At 45.1% G+C, this 23,582-nt stretch overlaps 1 protein-coding gene across 6 annotated transcripts in view; it reads right to left on the bottom strand.

Annotated features, from left to right (window-relative positions):
* Positions 1-23,582, bottom strand: part of Nubpl (NUBP iron-sulfur cluster assembly factor, mitochondrial) — a 99,216-nt gene that overhangs the window by 35,783 nt on the left and 39,851 nt on the right. For 4 of the 6 annotated variants that reach the window (XM_075691485.1, XM_075691487.1, XM_075691472.1 and 1 more), the window contains 2 exons: positions 19,919-20,001; positions 15,300-15,932 (listed from right to left, as the gene is read on the bottom strand). In XM_075691485.1, coding sequence (XP_075547600.1) covers positions 15,879-15,932; positions 19,919-20,001 — 137 coding nt within the window. In that variant the 3' untranslated portion in view covers positions 15,300-15,878. Of the gene's footprint in view, positions 1-13,128; positions 13,727-15,299; positions 15,933-19,918; positions 20,002-23,582 lie in introns of those variants that run through there. The other 2 variants (XM_075691479.1, XM_075691483.1) reach the window with 2 other exon arrangements.

The following is a 23,582-nucleotide window of genomic DNA, read 5'->3' as shown; positions in this document are numbered from 1 at the left end:
AAAATTAACATTGAAGAAATTAAACATTCGCCATCAAAATCGCCAATAATAGCAAACAGCACAGAAAGCTATTCACTTACATTGATTCTCACAGTGCGTGAGATATGCATAATTTTTAAGCTTTATAGTTATGGGCATAAGTAAACATTCTACTAAAAATGAAGTTAAACACAACTATATTGAACTGCAACCGAGAACATTATGGCAGTATATCAACGAACCACATAGGAGCTTGTGGCTTGCACCAATTCATGCCAGCACCAGTAGACTTGCTATGCATACCCGCTCTGAAATCGCCGGGACGGGCCGTTGAGCTCGTGTGGGTCCCGGCTTACTCGCAAGTGGAAGGCGCACTCGCCGACCACTATGCCCGAGAACTGTCAATCCGGGCCGAAGACGAGCCAGTGCTACCGCGCCCCGTGACAAGTTACAAAGAAATCACCAAAATGTACAGAAGCGGCAGATGTAGGCTTCTCCGTCCGCATCCGCAACTCAACCGAATGCAGCAAACGATCGTGCGACGCACGCAAGCGGGGTCACTAGCGCATACCGTGCTCTTGCACAAGATGTTCCCAACAGAACATGACACTTCCTGCCCGTTTTGCAGACGATCAAAAGGCACTCTAGCACACATCCTTGCAGAGTGCACTAAGCTCAAGAACCTCCCACCATCCCCAGCCCCAACCCGCCCGAGTGATGGGAGACCTTGTTGTCCAGCCCCGACCTACCGACCCAGCTCGCGCTGGCGGCTAGGGGCCAGGAACTGCATGCTGGACGCATATGGGACCTGAGAAGGTTCCACCCCATCTGGTGCCAGCGCGCACCAACCTTTTACTAAGGGCTCAGTATAAATGTTGATTCTCTCTCTCCCCCCGCTCTGAATTTATAAATTAAAGCTATGGACCCCCAAAAGATGGTGCTTTAGTGACCTATGCAAAATGTAGTACAATGTACACCCAGAATTGAAATTCGCGGTGGATTCCCCTTCATCAAAAAAAAAAAAAAAACATGTGGTTCAGGGCATATATAGCCTATGTCATAGGAGCCTATGTTCAGGACAAACCGGGAATTCTCAGGGACATTGAGTAGTAAGGGAAAACTCGGGGAATTTGTGCCTCTATCAGGGAAAATTAGCTGTAATTTTATTGAAAGGGCTGAAAGTCGCGGTAATGCTGGCTCGATCGAGTAACAGACTAATCGTAATGAATCTTCTTTGGCGCCCTGTTGTCGGCTGGAGGAGTTGCCAGTGTACAGTCAACGACCGACTTTCCGGATGCGTCTTCGCGGCACCACCACGAACCCCATAGATTAAATGTACCAGAACGTCTGAAATTTCGGATGCAATAGAACTCTTCGTCGTCCGATTTTCCGGGCGTTTTGCCATGGCCGCAGGTCCGAAACGGCATTAATCAAAGCCACCACCGCTGCCATTTAGATTACCTCGCCACCTCGAACCGGCGCTGCCGGCGCTCTGTCACGCAGATCCGCTGGCAGCCATAGCCACCACTGCGGCAACGCTAGGCCTAGCTGCTTCGACGTTTGCTATAAAGCTTTTTGCCGTTGGGTGCCGTGTTTTTTACCGAAAGTATTTGCTGCTGTGAGTAATGGCACGGACTCCGCCTTTGTGGTCCTCGCGATTGGCTTCGAAGCTTGGAAAGCACGGTGCGTTGCATAATGCCGGTTCCCTAAAGTCAGCTTCGCCTCTGGACAGAAATGTTACTTGGTGAAGCATACGCAAAAGTACCCATTTGCATACCCATTTGCAACACAGTCAAGCATTAAAAGTGTGGAAAGGGGCTATCTTTTTTTTTCATATGCTTACTAGAGAGTGACAGCATCGGGCGATATGGTTTCAGCCCGTCTTGACATAAAACATAGTTCAGCGTCTCTCGCAGAATTTTGCAAGAGCAGTCAGGGGAAACCTGGAAAACTCAGGGAACTTGGAAATATCAGCTTAATCAATTGGTAGACACTCTGGATGTAGAGCAACATATTCTGCCAGAAATTTCAAGTGCACAATAAACTAGTTCCACTGTACACAACTAAATGAAACAATGACGCCCATGGTTCATTGTCTGTTGGCTTTGTTTTTAACGATAATGTGAGCTCCTCGGTTTCCTTTATTCTTGCTAGTTCCTGTTTATATACATAGAATGTGCTTAATTACAGCTGATAATTAATAATAATGTGTTACTAAAGAACTAGATTATTCTTGCTTTTGTCATCTTCAGATATGGTAATTTTTACTGAATTGTATACCAAAGTGCTTGTCTGTTGAATAAGCTCTGCAGTATGATGTGACGTGTGTAGCCACAGCATGGCATATTCTATGTCAGATGCTTCATCTTCACCTATAGAAGGAAATGCAGTGGTGATCTTTACTGGGACCACTACATCGATCTATGCATTAAAAAAAATGTCTTATTTGTGATTAAGCCATTCCTTGTCAAGATTTCCGCCACTGCATCAAATGTGTAAGTGTCAACCACAGTCACCTTTATTTTGTCCCTCAAGCAACCTACGTGCAGCAAAGACCATTGCTTGTGTACTATAAGCTACCTAAAAGCCATGATTTATAAATCTGCATTGTGAAAACAAGCTGGTATTCTTTATTTGTTCTTTCAAAATTATTCTGCCTCATTTTGGGAAGTCCACCGATTGTAAACACAGAGATATAACAAGTAAATTTCAGTGTCAACCAAGTTTGTTCCACGTACACTCTAAGTGCCCCTTCTGCCACACAACGATAATCATCATCTGCCTTGATGCTTTTCCTTTATTTAACGCTGCGAGCCCGGTACTTTCCAGTAACGAACGGCACGCGCGTTATCAGCATGATAGCATAATCGTCATCTGCCTTGATGCGTTTCCTTTCTTTAACGCTGCGCGAGCCAGGTACTTTCCAGTAACGAACGGCACGCGCGTTATCAGCATGACACCATTTTCTGTCGGCAATGCTATCATGCTGATAACGCGCATGCCGTTCGTTACTGGAAAGTACCGGGCTCGCAGCGTTAAAGAAAGGAAACGCATCAAGGCAGATGACGATTATCGTTGTGTGGCAGAAGGGGCACTTAGAGCATACCTCTAATGGCTGTTAAGAAAAAACTACTTTGTTTCTGCTTATTTAGTTGTAAATAATATCGGTGATGCATAACTTGAAAGCATAATGTATAGCATGCATGCCTTAATTGCTGGAGTAGGTGCCATAATGTTATGAAGGATTTTCTTCTGGGTGGGAGAAGCTACATCTGCAGCACAGCGGTGCTGTTTTTTTGATGGTTAAGCTCTTCCAAACTAACCCGTACTTTTGTAGTAGATATGTCGCTTTTTTTTTTTCAACTGCATCTGCCATGTTAGTAGTGGCTATGACATTGCACTGCTAAACTCGAGGTTTCGGTTTTAATCCCGCGGCCGTGGCGGTAACATTCCTGTGGGGGCGAAATGCAAAAGCTCTCGTGTACTGCGGTTTAAGTGAATGTTAAAGTAAGCCAAGTAGGCAGAATTAATTTGGAATCCCTCAGTACGGCGTTCCTCATAATCATATAGTGGTTTTGGTACCTGAAACCCCAGAATTACAGTATTTGAATATGTAGTTTTTATAGGTAAAGTTTCAGAGACTAAAGTGGTAATTTGCTGTTGCTGCCTTTTGGCAAGGCCACCACATTTTTGTAAAATTGAAAATACTTGCTACTAGAAGCCACTAGTTATAACTTTGAAATTTTCCTCTAGCATTGTTACATCGACAACTTAATCAGGCGGGATCGTTATTCACCCGGGTGCTGATGAGGCACGTGTGTCCGAGTGTTTATTTGAGTGACCTGTGTTGCGTTTCGCCTGCGACACGTGGTTTTGCCGGCGCGACTGCGGCGGGGCGGCAGACATTTTGGCCCGATCGTCGTCGCCGCAACACTCATCGGCAGGTGTTTCCAGGCGCGACTGCGGCGATGCGACCGCAAAGGATCACCCTCTCATTCCAGTCATTGTGCCCGAAACAGGCGATGCCAAAGCAGGGATCATCCTCTCATTCCAGTCATTGTGCCCGAAACAGGCGATGCCAAAGCAGGGATCATCCTCTCATTACAGTCATTGTGCCCGACCGGCAGCGCTACAACAGGGTGCTACGAGATCGTGCTCGACATGGTGCTACGGCAGCGCTACGACAGTGTGCGTCACCATTAGCCCATTGTACATTCACGTGCTCGTCTTTTGAGGGGTTCCTTCTTGCCCTCAACTGCGAGAGTATAAAAACAGCTGCCCCCGGACGCCAAAAGGAGGGCTCCGATTTCTTCTGTTGAGTGAAGTGCTCTCCCGTCTCTCTACTTCGGTCAAACCTGACCGCCAACTCTTTGCGATGTTAAAATAAACAAGTTGTTTCGTTGTTACCAGTCGACTCATGCTTTGCCGGGACCTTCGGATGCTTCCAGTTGTACCCCAGGCCGCCAGGCCAACGCTACCCTTGGGGCTTGCGACCCAGGTACAACCACGGGCGTCAGCGCCGAGTTCCCAACAGATCGTACGAGCGGTGCGATCCAAACATCTGGTTGGCAGCGGTGAGATCGCCTACGACTTCAAACAACTGTCTGCCAGCGGTGAGATCGCGACAACGGAGGCCAGCAGCGAAGAGATGCAGTTGACTGTATGCTGAACAGCTCAACAACGATCCGGGAGCAGTGCACCGAGCCCTGTGTGACGACTGGTTGCCTGCAGCGGAACGACTGCGCGGAATTCCTGCCTGCGAGGTTTGGTGAGTGCGGGACTTTCTTCTTCTGAGCTTTGCCAGGCTTTTGTTAGTGTTAGAAACAGAGCTGGTAATTGTGGTTGTCGTTGCTGCCGGGTTAGTTTGCGGCAAGACAATAGTAAGCAGTAGAGAAAGCAGCATTCAGAGCAGCCATGGATTTGAAGTCGTTGCGCAAACCGAAATTGTTGGAGCTTGCAAAAGAGTTGGGTCTGGATGTCTCGGACAAACTCAGAAAACCAGAACTGATAAAGGCTATTCTTGAGTTAGAGGCTGAGGATGACGAGCTGTCGGAATGCCTTGAGACTATTGAAGAGAGGGAGACTGCAAAAAGACAGGAGCGCGAACTTAAAGAACAGAAAGAAAAAGAAGAGCGTGAACGTAAAGAACAAAAAGAAAAAGAAGAGCGTGAACTTAAAGAACAGAAAGAAAAAGAAGAACGTGAACGTAAAGAACAGAAAGAAAAAGAAGAGCGTGAACGTAAAGAACAGAAAGAGCGAGAGCAACAAGAGCGTGACCGTCAACACGCTTTGGAAATGAAGCGTCTTGAGGTAGAGATGGAACGCGCTCGTAATGGAAGTCAGGCACACGGTGCAGGAGAACGCGTATTGTTCAAAATGACTGACCTGATGCGGCCGTTTAAGCTTGGAGAGGACATTGGTTTGTTCCTGGTTAACTTTGAGCGAACGTGCGAGAAGCAGGGGTTCTCTCGGGAAACGTGGCCACAGCGCTTGCTCACTTTGTTACCCGGCGAGGCGGCCGACGTAGTCGCTCGCTTGGATAGAGAGGAGGCAGAGGATTTCGACAAAGTAAAATCAAGTCTGCTAAAAAAGTACCGGCTGTCTGCGGAGGCGTTCCGTCGGAAGTTTCGGGAAAATGAGAAAGGCAGAAGTGAGTCATATACAGAGTTTGCGTATAGGCTTATGTCGAACATGCAGGAGTGGCTCAAAGAAGAGAAAGCGTTTGGTGACCACGATAAAGTTCTGCAGTGTTTCGGGCTAGAACAGTTTTATAGTCGGTTACCTGAGAACGTGCGATACTGGGTCTTGGATAGGCCAGACGTGAGTACGGTGGCTAGAGCCGCTGAGCTAGCCGAGGAGTTTGTGACGCGTCGAGCTCGCGGAGCTAAGGACGGTCAAAAGGGTGAATTTGGCTCGAAGTTTGAGAGGCCGAAGTTCACACCCATGAGAGCAAAGGGGAACACGCGTAGTGCGGATGCGAGTGGAAGCAGTGCGACCGAACCTAAGGAGACGGCGGCAGCCGAAGCCGAACGCAGAAAGCGGTTCGAGATGAGGCAAGCGCGCGTTTGTTATACGTGCCAGAAGCCGGGTCACTTTTCGGCGCAGTGTCCGGAAACAACACCAAAAGTTGTGTTTTTTTCAATAGGCAGCACTGACGAGAACATGAAGCTTCTCGAGCCTTACATGCGAGACCTCCTCGTGAACGGGAAAGAGTGCCGAGTGCTTCGCGATTCCGCAGCTACGATGGATGTAGTTCACCCGTCTTACGTAGAACCCCATATGTTCACGGGCGAGTGCGCGTGGATCAAGCAAGCCGTGGAAGCTCATAGCGTGTGTCTGCCAGTAGCAAAGGTGCTTATTGAAGGACCTTTCGGAGCGCTTGAGACAGAGGCGGCAGTGTCATCTATGCTGCCACCCCAGTACCCGTACCTATTTTCAAACAGGTCCGATCACCTCCTGCGCGAGAAGGGGCTTTTGTTTGGTGAAGCTAGTGTTCAGGCCTTAACCAGATCGAAGGTTCGGGAGCTCGCTGCAAAGGCGGTAGTTGCGGGGCCGACGTTATCAAACAACGAAAAAGGGTCAGAGGCGCAGCAAGCTGATATTCCGAGCACGCCCGAACTGAATAAACTTGAGTCTGTAACGTTAAAGGCGCCAGATACTGGAGAGGAAATGCCCGACACGGGAAAGTTAGAAGAGCTATCTACTGATTTGCTCATCGCGCCTACGTCAGACGGACTTGATAGGTTGCTAAAAGTCAGCCGGTCGGCTTTGATAGCCGAGCAAAAAAAGGATGGCAGCCTGGAAAACGTGCGCTGCAATGTCAAAGAAGGTATCGCCAGGAAAACTGCGCGTTTTGTGGAAAGGGGTGGAGTCCTGTACCGGAAGTATCTAGACCGCAGAGGAGTGGAGTTCGATCAGCTGGTCGTGCCTCAATGCTATCGTCAGGATCTGTTGCGCTTGTCACACGGGGGTTCGTGGTCCGGACACCTAGGAGTTAAGAAAACTAAGGACCGTCTCTTGCAAGAGTACTATTGGCCAGGGTGTTTTCGGGACGCAGACCATTTCGTGAGGACATGTGACACTTGTCAGCGGGTGGGCAAACCAGGGGACAAATCGAGGGCGCCGTTGAAATTGGTACCTATCATTACGGAGCCTTTTAGACGGCTCGTTATTGATACTGTGGGACCTCTGCCGGTAACAGCCACGGGGTACAGACACATTTTGACTGTGATCTGCCCAGCGACAAAGTTCCCTGAAGCAGTGCCGCTTAAAGAACTCAGCTCAGTTGAGATAGTTAATGCACTACTGTCCATATTTGCGCGAGTTGGTTTCCCTGCGGAAATCCAATCAGATCAGGGCACAGTGTTTACTAGCGCTTTGACGACAACTTTTCTCGAAAGGTGTGGGGTAAAGCTGTTACACAGCTCAGTGTACCACCCACAGTCGAATTCCGTTGAGAAGCTCCACTCCGTCATGAAGCGCGTGTTGAGAGCGTTGTGTTTTGAACATCGAACTGACTGGGAGCTGTGTCTGCCTGGGGTGATGTTTGCTTTAAGGACCGCGCCGCATGCGGCTACGGGGTTTTCGCCAGCTGAACTGGTGTACGGTCGCTCGCTTCGATCTCCGCTTCGCATGCTTCGAGAATCATGGGAAGGTAGGGGCGACGACCCAGTCGTGGTGGAGTACGTACTTAAGCTCCTCGAACGCTTAAGAAGGGCACAGGAGTTGTCAGGTGAAGCAATGACAAAGGCCCAGCATCGGGCCAAGGTTTATTATGATCGGACAGCCAGGGCCCGTCGTTTTGAGGTGGGCGATGAGGTCATGATATTGCGCACATCGCTAAACAACAAACTAGACGTGCAGTGGGAGGGCCCAGCACGAATTGTTCAGAAACTGTCGGACGTTAACTACGTGGTAAGTCTGCCAGGAAAGCGGAAAGCACAGCAAGTTTACCACTGTAATCTGCTCAAACCTTATAGACAAAGGGAAGCAGTGGTGTGCATGATGGTAAACGTTCCTGAAGAGCTTCCGTTCGAGCTTCCAGGACTAGGCTCAGTGACGAACAGGGAAGACACCGGTCAAGTCATTAGTGACCTTATCAGTAAAGCACCGCTGTCGCCCGAGCAGAAAACCGAACTACACCAGCTATTACAAGAGTTTCAAGGTCTGTTCTCTGAGAGGCCTGGTAGGACTTCTGTACTTACTCATGATATAGAACTTACCTCCCCAGAGCCAGTACGATCCAAGGCGTATCGGGTGTCACCCCGCCAGAACGATATTATGGAGGCTGAGGTAAAGAAAATGCTACAACTCGGTGTTATTGAGGCAGGTGAGAGTGATTATACCTCCCCTTTGATTTTAGTTGAGGTACCGGGCAAGGAACCTCGTCCTTGCGTCGACTACCGCAGGCTTAATTCCATCACTAAGGATCAAATTTATCCGATCCCTAACATCGAGGAGCGCCTTGAGAAAGTTAGTAGCGCTCAGTTTATTTCCACCCTAGATCTTGTCAGGGGTTATTGGCAGGTTCCACTTACAGAAGAGGCTAGTAGGTATGCGGCGTTCATTTCACCAATGGGAACATTCCGTCCTAAAGTGTTGAGTTTTGGTTTGAAGAACGCGCCATACTGTTTTTCAAGCCTCATGGATAAAGTGTTGCGGGGACAGCAAGAATTCGCTTTACCGTATCTAGACGACGTAGCGATATTCTCCGCATCCTGGTCTGAGCATATGGCACACTTGCGGGCAGTGCTAACCCGCCTGCGCGAAGCGGGCTTGACAGTAAAGGCTCCTAAGTGCCAGTTAGCACAGGCCGAGGTTGTCTACCTCGGTCACGTGATTGGTCAAGGTCGTCGCCGCCCCTCTGAAATAAAAGTGGCCGCTGTGCGAGACTTTCCGCAACCGCGCACCAAGACCGATATTCGGTCGTTCTTGGGTGTCGCCGGCTACTATCAGAGGTACATCCCTAGGTACTCTGATATCGCGGCTCCCCTGACGGATGCTCTAAGAAAAACAGAGCCTCAAACAGTCGTCTGGGACGAGACAAAGGAAAGAGCTTTTAGCGCCCTAAAGAGTGCCCTAACAAGCCAGCCTGTGCTACGATCGCCAGACTATACAAAAGAGTTCGTTGTTCAGTGCGATGCTAGTGAGCGAGGCATGGGCGTTGTACTGTGCCAACGGGAAAATGGAGAAGTAGAACACCCCGTCCTGTATGCTAGTCGTAAGCTGACCAGTCGTGAGCAGGCGTATAGCGCCACCGAGAAAGAGTGTGCATGTCTCGTGTGGGCCGTTCAGAAATTGTCCTGCTATCTAGCCGGCTCGAGGTTTATCATTGAGACGGATCACTGCCCTCTCCAATGGCTGCAGACCATCTCTCCCAAAAATGGCCGCCTCCTGCGCTGGAGCCTCGCTTTACAACAATATTCCTTTGAGGTGCGTTACAAAAAGGGGAGTCTCAACGGTAACGCCGATGGCTTAAGTCGAAGCCCCTAACGTAGGAATCAGCCTCAAAATTGTTTGTTACTGATGTTTTTCTTCCTGAGGCAGGATTTTTTTTTAACATATTGCTTTTGTTTAGTGTTTCAAAGTGATGATATGCTTTCTAGTGCAATTTTTCAATTTGTGGACGCGTTCTGAGTGATGCTAGACTACTGTAAGGAACTAGGCAGTGGTATAAAAAGGGGAAAGAGCCTGGCAGGGCTTAGTGAGGGTTGTGCCGTGCTTGCTGACTGAGCGGTTGAGTTTCAGCGTAGTTCTAACGCTTGCCGGGAACGAGAACAAAAATGTGAACTCTCCCGAAGTCACTTTGCAGTGTCCCGTGCGAACCTGAACGAGAGAACGAGGCCTTCTCTGTGCGCTGCGCTCAAGAAACGTCGAGGGACGCCCGACTTCGGTTATGAGCATCATCGAGCGACATCCCTCCGGACAGCGGATGCAGTCCCCTGTCCATCGGGATCTCCTTCCCCCGGCGGGGCGGTCTGTTGCGTTTCGCCTGCGACACGTGGTTTTGCCGGCGCGACTGCGGCGGGGCGGCAGACATTTTGGCCCGATCGTCGTCGCCGCAACACTCATCGGCAGGTGTTTCCAGGCGCGACTGCGGCGATGCGACCGCAAAGGATCACCCTCTCATTCCAGTCATTGTGCCCGAAACAGGCGATGCCAAAGCAGGGATCATCCTCTCATTCCAGTCATTGTGCCCGAAACAGGCGATGCCAAAGCAGGGATCATCCTCTCATTCCAGTCATTGTGCCCGAAACAGGCGATGCCAAAGCAGGGATCATCCTCTCATTACAGTCATTGTGCCCGACCGGCAGCGCTACAACAGGGTGCTACGAGATCGTGCTCGACATGGTGCTACGGCAGCGCTACGACAGTGTGCGTCACCATTAGCCCATTGTACATTCACGTGCTCGTCTTTTGAGGGGTTCCTTCTTGCCCTCAACTGCGAGAGTATAAAAACAGCTGCCCCCGGACGCCAAAAGGAGGGCTCCGATTTCTTCTGTTGAGTGAAGTGCTCTCCCGTCTCTCTACTTCGGTCAAACCTGACCGCCAACTCTTTGCGATGTTAAAATAAACAAGTTGTTTCGTTGTTACCAGTCGACTCATGCTTTGCCGGGACCTTCGGATGCTTCCAGTTGTACCCCAGGCCGCCAGGCCAACGCTACCCTTGGGGCTTGCGACCCAGGTACAACCACGGGCGTCAGCGCCGAGTTCCCAACAGATCGTACGAGCGGTGCGATCCAAACACCTGTGTTGCGTGTGCCGAAAGGAAAGAGCCACTGCAGTTCACATACTTTGGATTGTTACATCGACAACTTATCAGACGTACGGGACGTAGTACGAAACGTAGACGTACGGGACGTATCAGACGTAGTGCTGATGAGGCACGTATGTCCGAGTGTTTATTTGAGTGACCTGTGTTGTGTGTGCCGAAAGGAAAGAGCCACTGCAGCTCACATACTTTGGGACTGTGCCAAGAATCCGCACGAAGCTACAACGATGACAACGATCCCGCCGCGGCTTGAGGCCGCAACGAGGTGCTATGATCAAGAGGTTCAAGCCCAGGCCCTCGAGCAGACCTCGGCAGCCCCCGAAAGGCAACGCCCGAGTGAAATCGGAGGGAGGCTGCCACCCCAAAAGAGGGGCAAGCACGGTCGACCAAAGGGAGTAGTGCCAGAGAACACCTGTAGTGCGACCACGGCTAGAGTAGAGATGCCACACGCCGGGAAGACGTCATGGCTGCATCACGGTGATGCCTCCCTTACAGGGGAAGGCTAATCGTTCTGCAGGCATTCCTAATAAAGTTGCTTCGCACGCTCGCTCGCTCTAACATTTCATGGAGTCTGCCAGTTATGCTTTTGCTTCTTTGGTTCTATCTTCATTGTTATGCTTTGCTGTATTGTGCACTAGCGGTAATGCTGGAACCTGCCAGGCAATGTTGTGTTTGATTATCCCATTTGCTTCATTGGCCTTGCAGATTTCGTAATTGTAACCAAGAGATGCTTTCATAATGCGCATCAAGCTATCCAGCTTCCAAGTTTCACATCTCTCTAATATTTTCTCTTCTTTCTTTCTTGTTCCTCTTTTTTTTTTCTACAGCATCACGCGTGTCACACGTTTTAGTGACACACGCTTTAAAAGAAAAAGCAACACATTGTAGTGAAGGGTGGGAGGCATCCCATGCTGGTGGACACATGTCTCCTTTGGTTAGGCAAGGTTCCTGGACTGCTCTGTTGCAGAAAAGTAGCCATCAGCTAGTGCTGCAGTGTTCCCAGGTGGCATCCCTCCAAATGTCTCACTGCTCCCAAGGCTGCTTAGGTTTAGCGATTTGATGAGATCAAGTGTATTTCATGTGACATGGATGGGGATATCCAGAAACAAGAAGCTCTGTCTACAGTTTCATTGCAGTTTGCTTGTAAAATGAGCACAAGGCATGATAACACTGCATGTAGTCTATTTTGTGGCAAAGTTGGTATAAACTACTAAAATCAGTCGTAAACCTGGACAGAACAGTTGCAGAAAGTTCACACAGACAGGAATAAGAACCTGCACCCAATGCAAGCAAATCTCAAAGTTGGTGGATTGAAACTTTGCAGGTATGATGCGATGTATGAAATGCAGGCAATATTGTGATCTATAGTGTAATTGTGCAAGTCACAGAAGTCTATAAGTATGTAACTTCAAATAACGCTCACTGAAATGTTGAAATAATTGTTTGGAAACTAAAATGTAGCATATAACCAAAAAGTAGGAAATATGTTGAGTAATTGTGGATGAAAATTTCAGTGTTCCATTAACTGCAGCATGCTGCACAGAGTTAATTGGAATTCATGTTGCAAGTTGAATACCTGGCAGGTACTATTTTTCGAAGCTGCAGCCAGCACCAGAAAGCTTCAGGCTTGAGGCACTTATGTATATGGACTCCAAAACAACTCTGTTGTGTTATTTGCACCTGAAAAGGCATTCAATGTGAGGCTCAAATCTTAACTTCCAAGTGTGATGGTTAATGCTTCTGACATGTTTTATCAGGTTTAATTCTCAAGGCATAATCAAGTGGAAGTTTTAGGTGGTCCACAAACAGTTAAAACATTGGTGTGTCAAATGAATGCAGTGAAATGGTGAAAGAAAGAATAGTTTGTCTTATCCTCATAAAAGCCAAAATGGCTACATTTCATAGAGTGAAAAGCTGTGGCTAAATGCTCGTTCGTTAAATACACTGCACATGTAAGGAGCTGTTAATTCTGCACACATGGATGTCATTTCTTAGGTTAAAATCTGTATCTCAGCCCGAATACACTTGACTTATTTAAGGGCATTCAACTGCTCTTTAATCAGACGCACCGAGCAAAGGCAGCTAATTTGGCGAGTTTGAAAGCATAGCAAAACTGCATCATTTAAACGAGAATCGGTGGCATACGCATGGCGCAGCAATCACTTCTCAGGTCTCGTCCAGATAGAAGCTACAACCAGCGGCACCACGCGACTTCTACAACACCAGTCAGAACTTTGCCGCTAGCACCACTATCACCTACTACTGGATAAGGACGATATCCTAGAGCCCACGTCGTATGGCCAATGGGCCCAGCATGGATCGCGTGTGCAGCATCGCCGCCATGGCGGGCCAAGGGTGTTTCCAACCGCTGGCCCAAAACCACTATAACGACATGCTGTAGTGCAAGTGTAGTTCACGACAGGCGCAGCCAGGCAACACCACCTAGGCAACTGTTGTTGAGCAAGGTAACAACAACAAAAAAGCTTTATTACCACTGGCAATGTTGCCCCCCCCCTCTACCTTGACACTTGCTGGCAGTTCTGACACTTAGAACGACTCTTGTCGTACTTCTCGGCCATGTTGTAAAGCTCGTCCAGCACACCCTGGTTAGCATCTTCCAATATGCAAACGAGTTTGGGGGCACGCGTCCAGTTGTGGCGAGTCACTAAGGTTACTGCCTCCCCTAAATGTCCCGCTTGGCCGGTCCTTCCTACACGGTGAATATAGTTTTCAATGTTGCGAGGAAAGTCGAAGTTGAAGATGTGAGTCACATCCTTGATGTCCCACCCTCGGGCTGCGACATCTGTAGCGATCAATACTCGCACTTTCCCACTAGATGGATGGATGTTACGAGCGTCCCCTTTGGAACGGGGCGGTGGGTTGCGCCACCAAGCTCTTATTTTATTGCCTAACGTCCGACCTATGATGAACTTAAATGAACTTTTGTGATGCATTCGCTATATACAGATTTGTTATCTGCAATGGAGAAAAGTAAAGAAAAATACAATTATGAAGATGATTATGCACAGTAGGCAGTAATTTTTGCCTATGTGTTGAAGTTTTTCTCAGCATGACTAACAATGGACATTGTTGATGTGCGAGATTGAGTAGACCTGTTCCAGTCCACTGCCCTTTATAGTTTTATGGCAATGCCAGCAGTCGCCTTGAGTTCAATATATACAACATGCAGTTCGTCGTGAGGGAGGTGTTTTATGTGAGCATTGGTCACTAAGTTTTGCGTGTTCTATGTAGAGAGTAATTTGCTTTAACCACGTTCATTATATTTGGGTTTGATTGTATGTGAGCTAATGTAATGAAGCGAAGCCAAGCAAAAGGCATCATACAGCTCCAGTAGCATCTGCTAGTAGCACCTACTGTAGAGTATCCCCAACACTTTGCTCATGGTTAGGTTATATTAGAAAATCATTGGGACCACAAGAAGTATAGACAGGCTTTTTTTTTTTCAACTGGCACCTATAAAGAAACTAGCACAAAGTCCATGAAACAAGATATCTGAACATGGGTTCATGGAACATGGTCCATGAACATGGGTTCAAATTTTCAGAAGGAAATGAATATCTTAACTGTTCTTTTAAACACAACACTGATACATTTGCCCTGCATTTCAGGGGCAGACCTCTCATAGCCGCTGCCCATCTCAAGGTTCCCAGTTTGTAATATACCCATTTAATGGTTGTCTTCAATTCTAGAACTACAGGTACCCTAAATTTAAAAATTTAAAACTTAGTTATTATATAGCTTCACTATTGAGTTTCCACTGATTATACCTTACTTATGATGTTCATTGGCATGTCACTAAAGAAGACTATTTTTTAGACAATATCTTTAGGAATATATTGAAGTCATACCGGAAACAACAGGTAAATTCATGACTTACCAAGTATAAAAAAAGAAAGAACCAAACTTAACAAGACATAAAAAAAGGGGGGGGGGGGTCAAGAAATCCAACTACTCTTCATGTTTTCATGCAGTGTATCAACAAATAACGATGACAGCTGCCATCAAATAATTGTATATACACATATACAAGCCATTATTATATAAATTAGTCTTATAGTCTTTCTTGAAGGCAGGTTGTCCCTTGTGTACCAATTCCATCATCCTTCCAGCTATTTAACTGCAAAAACAACTATGAGAAATATATATGACTGAACAGTGAAACTGGACGAGCTTTTTAGCTGTCCCTACCCTACTGCGGCTGCCGAGTGACTATGGCCTTCTGCTGCTGGGCATGACGTCAGAGTTTCAATTCCTAGCTGCAGAAGCTGCCTTCCAATGGGGGCGGAATGCAATAACACCCACATACCAAGCATCAGGTGCATATAAAGAGCTCAGGTGGTCAAAATAAATACGGAACCCTCTGCCACAGTATATCTTGCATAGCTCCTGTGTTACTTCGGGGGGAACATTAAACTCCACCAGTCAATCGTTAGAATTTGCATTCACAGTGCAGAGCAGAATATAGTAATCTAAGATTAATGAATTTTGTAAAAGTCTTGTTTGAAGCTTCAAAAAAAAAGTTCCCTGGTAAAGTTCTTGAAGACTTTATTGGAGAAAAAGAAATGGAGGGCCCTGTCCAAACCTGTTGATCTGACAAATTCCTGTATTAGCCATAATGATTCTTTTTTGTTCTCGATTGAGCTTGGCTACTGACAATCCACTGCAAGCACCGCCACATTAACATACAGCCTTGTTCACTAGCATTGACATGCCACTCCCTTATGACACACTCACATCAAGGTAAAACACGGGGAAGGCGGGAAATGGAAATTCAAGACGAGGAGCAAAACGTGAACAAGGTAAAAGCGGGAGCCTTGAACAGCGAGTCTTTTTCAAGGCCTTGAAAAAGACAAGTCCACTTGTCGAAACGTTGGCTCCCGCTTTTACCTTGTTCCCATTTTGCTCATCGTACTGACACCAAGGTGCTATACAGCTTGGCAAAATCATGCAGCTGAAAAAGCAGAATTACTGCTCCAGTTGCAGCTAATGGTTCCAGAATATGCTATAAATTCTGAATACCCTCTACTGCCTTCTACAAGCATGACACATTTGTACTTGTTGGCCCAATGATAATTACATGCTCAAATCATTCCTAGTTCAAGGTGACTCAAATTGGTAACTTCTGGATAATTTTTTGGGCCATGTCCTTGTAGGTTTGAGCCTGCAAAAGAAGAGAAAAGATTGTGTTAATGATATCAAAGTAAGGCATATGATTGAACAGCAGCAAATATGAGTCAAGCAAGATAATTAAATACGACAAATTTTAGCTATAAAAGTTGTGCTTACAAACAGACACAGATATTAAAAAGCTTTAAAATGGTTCGGACAGTTCTCTTTGTGATTAATTTTATTTTTCTCCTTTCGTGAGGAACACTTGATTAATAACATTATTAATGATTTGTTTAAATACTCTTTTTCTTTTCCCAAGAACTGTAAGGGATTGCAATTCACTAGCAAACCAGCAAGTACTGCAACCTTCATTGTATATGTTCATGTTGATTTTACAGATATGACTTACGTCTATATTCTTCTGTTGTCATCTTATTTATTGGATCAATATTTATGCATTTGTAATGTTGAGTTGCATATGTCACATAATGTCAGATTGTTTTCATTCTGTTCGTGTTTACCTAATATGTTCAGTCTACAAAAGTTCGATATAATTCTTGTTGTATATTTTTCTATAATGTTAAATGCCTCTATTAGGTGTATCATAAAAAGCCAACAAACACTGACACCGAGGATAACATAGGGGAAATTACTTGTGCTTAATAAATGAAATAAATAAACGATGCATTAATGGTAATTAAAGTGGATGAAAAAACAACTTGCCACACAGGTGGGAACCGAACCCCCAACCTTCGCATTTCGTGTGCGATGCTCTACCGATTGAGCTACCGCGGCGCCGTTTTCCCATCCACTTTCTTTGGTATTTATGTATCCTAGTATAACCCTGGGAGTGTTGGCCAGCGCCACCACTCACAGACCTTGACAGCGGACGTGGAACGTCCTTTTTTGCCGCAGGCGTCACGAGAATGTGAACTTTTCGGGTGAAGACAACTGGTCAATAAACCCACATATGCTACCTGAAGGTACCAATGTTGCTGGAGTCGAGAACCTCGTTATGTAATAAACGAGAAGAAAGGGGGTTAACCGGGGGCCCGATTTTTATTAGTCATATCATAAAAAGCCAACAAACACTGACACCGAGGACAACATAGGGGAAATTACTTGTGCTTAGTAATTGAAATAAAGAAACGATGCATTAATGGTAATTAAAGTGGATGAAAAAACAGCTTGCCGCAGGTGGGAACCGAACCCCCAACCTTCGCATTTCGCGTGCGATGCTCTACCAATTGAGCTACCGCGGCGCCGTTTTCCCATCCACTTTCTTTGGTATTTATGTGTCCTAGTATAACCCTGGGAGTGTTAGTCAGCGCCACCACTCACAGACCTTGACGGCGGACGTGGAACATCTTTTTTTGCCGCAGGCGTCACGAGCACCACAACCTTCGCATTTCGTGAAATGCGAAGGTTGTGGGTTCGGTTCCCACCTGCGGCAAGTTGTTTTTTCATCCACTTTAATTACCATTAATGCATCGTTTCTTTATTTCATTTATTAAGCGCAAGTAATTTTCCCTATGTTGTCCTCAGTGTCAGTGTTTGTTGGCTTCTTATGATATGACTAATAAAAATCGGGCCCCCGTTTAACCCCCTTTTTTCTCGTTTATTACATAACGAGAGTCTTGACTCCAGCAACATTGGTGCCTTCAGGTAGCATATGTGGGTTTATTGACCAGTTGCCTTCACCCGAAAAGTTCACGTTCTCGTGACGCCTGCGGCAAAAAAGGACGTTCCACGTCCGCCGTCAAGGTCTGTGAGTGTTGGTGCTGGCTAACACTCCCAGGGTTATACTAGGACACATAAATACCAAAGAAAGTGGATGGGAAAATGGCGCCGCGGTAGCTCAATTGGTAGAGCATCGCAAGCGAAATGCGAAGGTTGTGGGTTCGGTTCCCACCTGCGGCAAGTTGTTTTTTCATCCACTTTAATTACCATTAATGCATCGTTTCTTTATTTCATTTATTAAGCACAAGTAATTTCCCCTATGTTGTCCTCGGTGTCAGTGTTTGTTGGCTTCTTATGATATGACTAATAAAAATCGGGCCCCCGGTTAACCCCCTTTCTATTAGGTGTATGTATTTTCTATGCCAAATCTTTTTGAACATCTTGTATCTGCCAATTCCCACCCTACTAAATTTCCAAACAGGGATTGTAGTATTAATAAATACTAAATAAATACTACATAAAGTAAACAAACATTCTTATAAAGTGGGAAAGCTTGTTCCACAGATCAGCTCCAGTCTTTGACTTCACAGTGAAGTTATGATGTCATTATGACAGTTGAAGATAAGTGGTGGAAGAACGCAATCTAGATGCCATGGCATGTGTTTATGCTTGTATCTGAGACAATGCTTAAAAGCACTTCAAATGCAAGTTTCACACAACATGAGTATAGAAGAAGGTCTACTTGAGTAAGAACGATTTTGTAAAAATCTGATGCTTTGCATAACAATCAAAACAGAGACATTTGGCAAGTCCTGTACCAGGGATATTCAGTAAATATCCAGAATACATCTAGATGGCCCTAAAGGAAAATATCATACACTCAATAACTATTCCAAAGTGATCTCTATATTCCCGACATCTTAGTGCAGAGGTAATATTATTATTATTTTTTTATTTGCTTGGTTTGCCACACCCTACAACCTTAGGATGAAATTAAATGTAAGCATAAAGGCCAGTTTCATGCAAACACAACAAAAGCAACTTGTAGAATATTGCGTTGCCCATGATCCACCTTTCACAGTCTTCAAGTTAATCAGTTCTTAACTTCACACCTCTAAGTACCCTTTCACAGACTGTCTTTATCCCAGGGACTGTCTAAAGTAGATGGCGGGCATCTACCATCTACTTTGGACGTGCCCAAAGATTGCCGTGGAGATGTCGTCTGCAGCGACAAGCTGTGTACAGTTGTCTGTGTACAGGTCGGTTGTGATTTGTGTGAAGATACTACCTGACCCGCCTCCCTGTAGACGTCCCAAAGCCTTGGTTTGGTTTCTAGGGATGCTGCGGGTATTTCCAGATTAATTTGGACCACTTTAGGTTACCCTACATGCACCACCATCTCATTACATGAGCATATTTGCATTCCAACACTGTTAGAATTTACTCGCCATTGGCAGACATTGAACTCATGACCTTGTGTTCAGCAGCAAAACACTACAGCCACTGATCCAACAGAGTGAGTATTAGTTAGGAACTTTTTCTGCTGTTTTCATGCACTGTATTATTGAATATAGCATGGTATCATCAATTTCAAGAAGGAAATAGCATATGGTGATAAAAATTCAGGTCAATGAATATTCAAAATAACCGCTAAGATTCATCACTCACTGATCAAACTGAAAACTTGGGATCAAGCCTACTAACATTCAATATCTGTCTCACTTGTTTAGGAAACAGCCTTAGCACTATTTTCAGTGTTCAACCAGTATAACTGTTTTCATGGCACTTGTGAATCTATGAGGAAGCTCCCTTGATGATATTGATGACCATAAAGATGACTGTGAAGGTAACGAAAGTGAAAGGCCACAAGTGTGGTCTGTAGGAGGCAGTCAAAAAAAAGAAAAAGAGAAGAAAAGCAGGTAATGTAAATGTTGATCACCACATCATACTAATCTCTCATGGACTTCCTGAGGCGATTCACAAGAGAAATGCACAACTGTCCAGTAATGCGTACTCTTCTCCAGCACACTGATGCAAACACTATATTGGCTGTCAAACTTGAGTTATTGAGGCACTGAACTGTTATGCCACGACAGTTCAAGGGAAGAAAAAGAAGAAAGCCCTGTAGAAACATTCTCAATCTTAAAGCACTTTGGAGTGAATGTATATAACATCTTGTTTCTACCACTTCTGTGATGTGAGACATCTTTGACAGTTCCTCTGCTATGGGGGAAAGTTGCAAAGCTTTCAAGCTATGGCTAAAGAAGAACAGCCAAATACTGATATTTTGCAATGTGCTGTCATTCCACTATAGAACTCTGAAATACATGTTCAAGGCACAAATGTCACTCCACTTGCCTGAGGGGAGTTTGCATTAGACACCACAATTGGCTGGCCATTGTCAGAGCTCTCTCTTATCTCTATGTCAAGTGGTACATCGCCTACAAAACAGAAAAATGTGGCTTACTGTCAAGGTTTCCAAAGAGCCAATTCAAGACGATGTGATTAGCATGCCAGAATAGAGAAGTGCATTGATGGACATCAAGTGAAATCAAGCCTATTTTCTTTGCAACCATACAATAAATACAGTGAAATGCCTCATAACGAAACACTCGGGACCTCGAAAATTCCTCTATACACAAGCCTCTTCGTCGTAAAGGTTGCACACTCTACTGCTAGCAATAGAGCAGGCCAAGCCCATTCAGCAACAGAAAAGCATTATTCAGTATGAATTCAAGAAATACTTAGTAACTTAAGTCACTTGTTTTCTTCTGCACACTTCATTTGTCAGAATGTGCTGCTGCAGCCGATGCTTTGACAATGAGGTCTGCAGCATGCTCAGCAGTGAAATAGAGTAGTGACCGAATGTACAGTTAGAAAGCGTCGAATACTGCCTCGTCAAAATTCTTGATTGGTCTACAAGCCTGATCTTCATCACTACTGCCTTCGTCAACCTTTGCCTCCTTCCTGTCCTTGATGGCCTTTTTGTTTCAATCAATCAATCAATCAATCAATCAATCAATCAATCAATCAATCAATCAATCAATCAATCAATCAATCAATCAATCAATCAATCAATCAAAGTTTATTTCACCAGAAAATTCTGGATGGTCTTGAGGGCTAAAAGCTGCTCTAGGCAGCTTGACTGGGTCCCTGAAGACCCTTACATTGGCAGCATACGACGTTCACAGCACATATATGCATATCGGATCATAATTATAACATATGTGAGTAATACTGTAACAAAGTTTACGTAAGGATCACTTGAAGTTAACATACAGAGTTACAGTAGGATTCGCATCGAATGTTTAATACAGCATAAAAGTCATCGTATAAAGATTTTTGACTGCAAAAAAATAAAAGTAAATAAAAATAAAATTATGTTTATTTAACAGGTTCCACAAACAATAAAGAGTAAAAATATCACTGATAACAGACATCGCGCAACGATGACAAAACCAAAACAGAATGCAATAAGTACAGGATAGGCAAAAGCCACGCAAACAAGACACATGCACGCCATTCCAAAGATAACCATGTGACAGCTATTTGCAACATTGATGAGAAGAACTGACATAGCTGCCATTGTCTAGCAGTAGTTAGTTCAGGAAATTCGTTTAGAATGGATGGTAAATTGAAGTGGAGTGCCTGTGAGTTGTAGGTGGTCCAGTAACGAGGAACAGACCATGTTAAAGTATGTCGCGTACGCCTATTAAGGTAATTAGGTGTTAGGTTTGATATAGTTACAAGGAATTCTTTATAAGTGTTGGAAAAGAAGAAGGATCGCAAAATCCAAAATTTGTATAAGTGCTGTACCGGTATGATACCGTATTCCTGAAACACGGTTTCAGTTGAAGCTAGGTAGGAAATGTTTGCAACATGGCGAAGAATCGTTTTTTGCAAAAGCAAGATTTTATTTAAGTTCTGTTTAGTTGTGGTAGCCCAGACAAGGCTACAGTAGTTAATGTAGGATGCGAATAGTGCATAATACACTTAAAGTTTTACCTTCGAGGGGAGTAAGCGTTGACATCGTGATAATGTGCCAGTAGTTGATGACAGTTTCCTACATAGCTCTTCCACATGCGAGTTCCAACTAAGGTGAGCAGAAAATGTAACGCCGAGTATCTTGTGTTCGTTTACTACAGCGATGATCTGACCTTCATATACAAAAGGGCTTAACTGTGGAACTACTTTACTCCTTGCACGAAATATAATAATTTTAGTTTTTAGAGGATTAATCTTTATTTCGTTAACGCTTGACCATGTGGATAGCTTTGAAAGTGTGTTATAACATTGAAATACTAGATCATTTATGTGTGGCCCAGAAAATAGTATGCTACTGTCATCGGCATATATGACAAATTTTGCTGATTTTTCAATATTTGCGAGGTCATTGATGTACACATTTAGCAAGAGAGGACCCAGAATGCTCCCTTGCGGAACACCTCTTGAAATAGGAAGAGAAGGCGATTGGAAACCCTGCAAACATACATTCTGCTGGTGGTTTTTTAAGTAAGATTTCAACAAATCCAAAGGTTTCCCACGAATTCCACATGCAAACAACTTGTCAGCAAGAATCTCATGACTGAGGAAATCGAACGCCTTGGAAAAGTCAATAAAGAGGCCTAAAGTGTAAAATCTGTTATCTATGTTGTAAACTATAATTTCTTTCATTGTTAGTAGGGCTGTTTCTGTCGACCTTCCCTTTCGAAAGCCGAATTGCGCATCTGATATGCTATGTTTGTTAGAAGAAAAAAATGGTTTACGCGTACAAATGATTTTTTTCTAAGCCTTTGGAAAAAACTGGGAGAACGGATATTGGCCTGTAGTTTTTCATGGACTGATGATCACCTCCTTTGTGTATTACAGAAACCCTTGCTATCTTCATTTCTTCGGGGAAGGCGGCAGAAGTTAGTGCAAGGTTGAATATATGCTTTAGCACAGAAGAGATACATGCAATGACATATTTTACTGGCTTTATCTGCAGGTCATTTATATCTAAGGCCAGTCGTCATTGACGACTTGACGGTCAGTTGTCATTCGTCAGTTCCAGGAAGGAGGGGGGTGCCATAGGTAGTACAGTGTCCAAAGTCTTCCGCACAGTGGCCCTTCCTATGTGCACCGCCACTCTGTGGTGGCTATGGAGCGAATTGGTGGTGCCACTAGGTGCAGTTGTTGTAAAACAACAACAAATGCACCCTCACTCCCTTCTCTAAAAATAAAGGAATTTCTGTAAACCAGGGATGAACCCACCCACATACTCCACTGGTCAAGTGCAAGCCTCTGCCAGTGAAAAAAATTACTGGCTACACCACTGTTTGAAGCACACAGTATGAGAGTCATCACATTGCAGAATACATGGAACATAGCACTTTTGATATTGTTCACATGATGCAGGATTCATAGCCTGTCCAACTTCTGTACATGGGAAAGAGCGACAATTTTTCAGACTACAATTTTTTTACTAGCATACAACAGGAGTTACAGTTCCGACTTGTCTAAAATTTCTTATGCTACCCACTGAACAAGCTCTTCTTTTTACATGTCAAGCCAATCAATTTATGTTTCCTGCTCACAGTACACAGTCAAAAATTTTATGCATTGCTATGCCAATCTGAAAGGGCATGTTGAAGTATACTTTCAAGCCTGTGCTCTTTTGATCTTACACACTAATATGTGGGCATAGTTATACTTAATTAATGATCAATGCTATTCCTCCAGAACAAACAATAATCTTTATTACGAGAATGGGTAAAAGCAGCGCAATGCCATCTCAGCCATCTGTGATTAATCGAACTGAATTATGGGGTTCTACTTGCCAAAACTACGATCTGATTATGAAGCACGCCGCTGTGGGGGGACTCCGAATTAATTTCCACCACCTGGGGTTCTTTAACGTGCACCTAAATCTAAGCACACGGGTGTTGTTGCATTTCACCCCGATTGAAATACAGCTGCTTTGGCCGGGATTTGATCCCACGACTTTGTGCTTAGCAGCGCAACACCAAAGCCACTAAGCAAC

Source organism: Dermacentor variabilis, chromosome 1 (genome assembly GCF_050947875.1).
Source record: "Dermacentor variabilis isolate Ectoservices chromosome 1, ASM5094787v1, whole genome shotgun sequence".
NCBI classification, from domain to species: domain Eukaryota; kingdom Metazoa; phylum Arthropoda; class Arachnida; order Ixodida; family Ixodidae; genus Dermacentor; species Dermacentor variabilis.
Note: the sequence above shows the minus strand (reverse complement) of the source record. Positions and strands in the feature narration are given on the sequence as shown.